This window comes from Pinus tabuliformis, chromosome 2_1, assembly GCF_031772625.1.
Source record: "Pinus tabuliformis cultivar Carrire ecotype Pingquan chromosome 2_1, CPIR1, whole genome shotgun sequence".
In the NCBI taxonomy this organism is placed as follows: Eukaryota; Viridiplantae; Streptophyta; class Pinopsida; order Pinales; family Pinaceae; genus Pinus; species Pinus tabuliformis.
Window position 1 is genome coordinate 131,681,295 of NC_142299.1, and position 2,597 is coordinate 131,683,891.

At 40.2% G+C, this 2,597-nt stretch overlaps 1 protein-coding gene across 1 annotated transcript; it reads left to right on the forward strand.

Moving 5' to 3' along the window:
* Positions 1–1,431: 1,431 nt before the first annotated feature.
* LOC149199122 (uncharacterized) lies at positions 1,432–1,884 on the forward strand. Its single transcript, XM_089400465.1, has one exon. The coding sequence runs from the start codon at positions 1,432–1,434 to the stop codon at positions 1,882–1,884; it is 453 nt and encodes a 150-aa protein (XP_089256591.1).
* Positions 1,885–2,597: the final 713 nt, after the last annotated feature.

The window sequence follows — 2,597 nt, forward strand, 5'->3', positions numbered from 1 at the left end:
TATATACAAGAGCCTGGGACGAACAATTGTATAAAAGAACTAGATTCCCTGAACTAACAGTATTCTGACAGTTCACATGGGCTCTCTGTTAAAAGCATCCATAGTGTAATAATGAAAACCAGTCACAAGGGCTTAATTGTGACCAGATTTCCCGTGGGCGTTGCTATACTAAAGCCTCCACTATGTAAATAATTTATACACTAATTTTTCCATGGGCTTTTGATATACGAAAAGCATCCACTTTGTTTTGTTAGTATTATATTTCTCATGGAATTTGATAAGAAGTATCCACTTTGTTCTGGCGGAATCACTTTATGTAAGATTTACTTTTCCAGACTGGAATCTTTGTGCGGATGTCGCTCTGGTGTTACCCGAAAGCAATGATTCCATCCACCTTTCGGTCAGTCCACTGATGGCCTACAATAATGCTTGTCCCCTCTCAATTCCTATATAATGAGGGTAAGGCTCATTGTTGAGGCATTCGAAGTTAGATTGAGTCTTAGAGAGTTGTTGTGTCGAGAGCCTCTCCTACTCTGCATCTGCGGACGTTTAGTTTGATCTGCTTGCATCATGAGAAGAACTCAAAGTCCTTAGGTGATTTGGGAGCCTGCGCATCAGTGCTTGACACTGGTGAGAACCTAAAGTGGCCAAATCATTTAGAAGTCTTCAAGTATTGTATATGAGTCAAGTCATATTCTGAGGCAGAGCCTATCTTTCGCCAGGTAGCCTTCGGTATTGCTTGTTCCTTGCGGAAAACATAAAGCCCTATAAATGCAAAGATAGTCAATGTTTGTAAAGAATCTCTCTGTAAAAATTTCATCCATTTTGAAATAATATGAGTACACCATTCCGCATATGAATACCTTGTGCATCTATATTGTCTGTTGTGGTAGTAGTTATCTTTGAGCTTTCATCTGAATTTCACAGAAAGTTCACAAGGAGTTCTCCAAAGGAACGAAGGGATGTTAAGGCTATTGTTAGGCAAGGAAGCCATTGTTTAGGCCACGAGAACGTGAAAGTTCTGAGTAGTTTCACCACTGGTTCACCAGGAATTGGCTATCAAAGATAATCGAAGAGACGCAGCAAGTAGCAAGCTTGTGACAGAAGCCCTTGCTTAAAATTGGTATAACACGGAGGCATGACAAAGCAACCCTCTTCTGATCTAATTTTAATTAATTTATTTTCAACCCACTTTCTACAAAGGTAAAAAGAAAGGACAAAGAAACCCTATTCCGGTCTAATTTCAATTAATTTATACGAAAAGAAACCTTTTCAACCCACTTTCTACAAAGGTAATAAGAAATGACAAAGAAGCCCTATTCCCGTCTAATTTTAATTAATCTATTATTCTCGCTTATAATAATATTAATATAAATAAAAGACTCCAGAGAGATTGTGAGAAAAAAAATTAGTCTGTCTTTCATTTCCTTCATGGCGGAGTCGAACAGAAATGCAAATTATGGAGAGCCTGCAGAATCACTAGAGATTTCCCACCCAGAGGGAAAGCCTGCAGAAATGTTAAAGCCTACCCGCCATGAGCATATGCTCTACTTGTATAATACTTTGCAGGTCTACACATGTAGTGGGTGTAAAGAAAGGGGAAACCGGGTCTTTTACAAGTGCAATGATATGGATTCTACACGGTGTGACAATGTCAGTTTGCACAAGGACCGTGTCGAACTTCTGGAAAAATACTACTACCAATATCGCAACGGATGCCACCTTAAATTTCGTCCCAAAACAAGAGGAAGACATCTCTGTAATGCGTGCCCCAAATTGTTGGGAGGTTATGTGTTCAAATCTGAAAAGCATGATATAAGGTTTCAACTCCTGTGTATGACGCTTCCTCGAACACTCCACTTCACAGCGCACCCAGATCACTAACTCAAATTGATGGCAAGCGATAAGGGGAAGCCATTCATTTGTTTTGCATACGATACAAAGTTCAAATCCGGTGGGTGGAGATATCGTTGCCCGGAGACGGAATGTAAGGTTAGTGTGGATGTGAGCTGCGCTAAAACATATATTTATGGACTGCCAGAGTCGGACCCCGATAGTGTTGAACACAATGCTTGCGGGTCACATGCCATAAATGTAGGAAGGTGGTGCTGCGGAAACGTTTTGACCGGATTTATGCAAGCACTAGGTAGTTTTCTTTGTGAACGTATCTGCGAAGCTGCTAGGAGTTAGTTAAAATGTTGTTCCAGACTATTATGACCATCCTCAGTTACAGAGAGTTAATTTTGTTTCGCTTCTTTTGTCATTTGTAGTATCGATATCCATGTATGTCCTCTCTTAGTCGTCGCTTTTGCAGTATATTCTTTACCGTCTCTCTCCGTTTTTGAATGATGATATTTCCCACCATGTTTTCCTTTCTCTTGAAATAATGTTCTTTACTAGAAAATAAAAAATAAAAAAATATTTTAACGTTTATGAAGTTAAATATAGTTTATAGGATAGATTGTTTCTTTATTTGCGTTGATGTATTCGGCCATTTTTGCAACGTCCTGCGGTTCTACCTGGGCGTGCGATGCGTTTGGGTGACGGGTGAGCTGGGCGTGCGTGCGGTTGGAGGCGAGTTGGGTCACACGACGGTG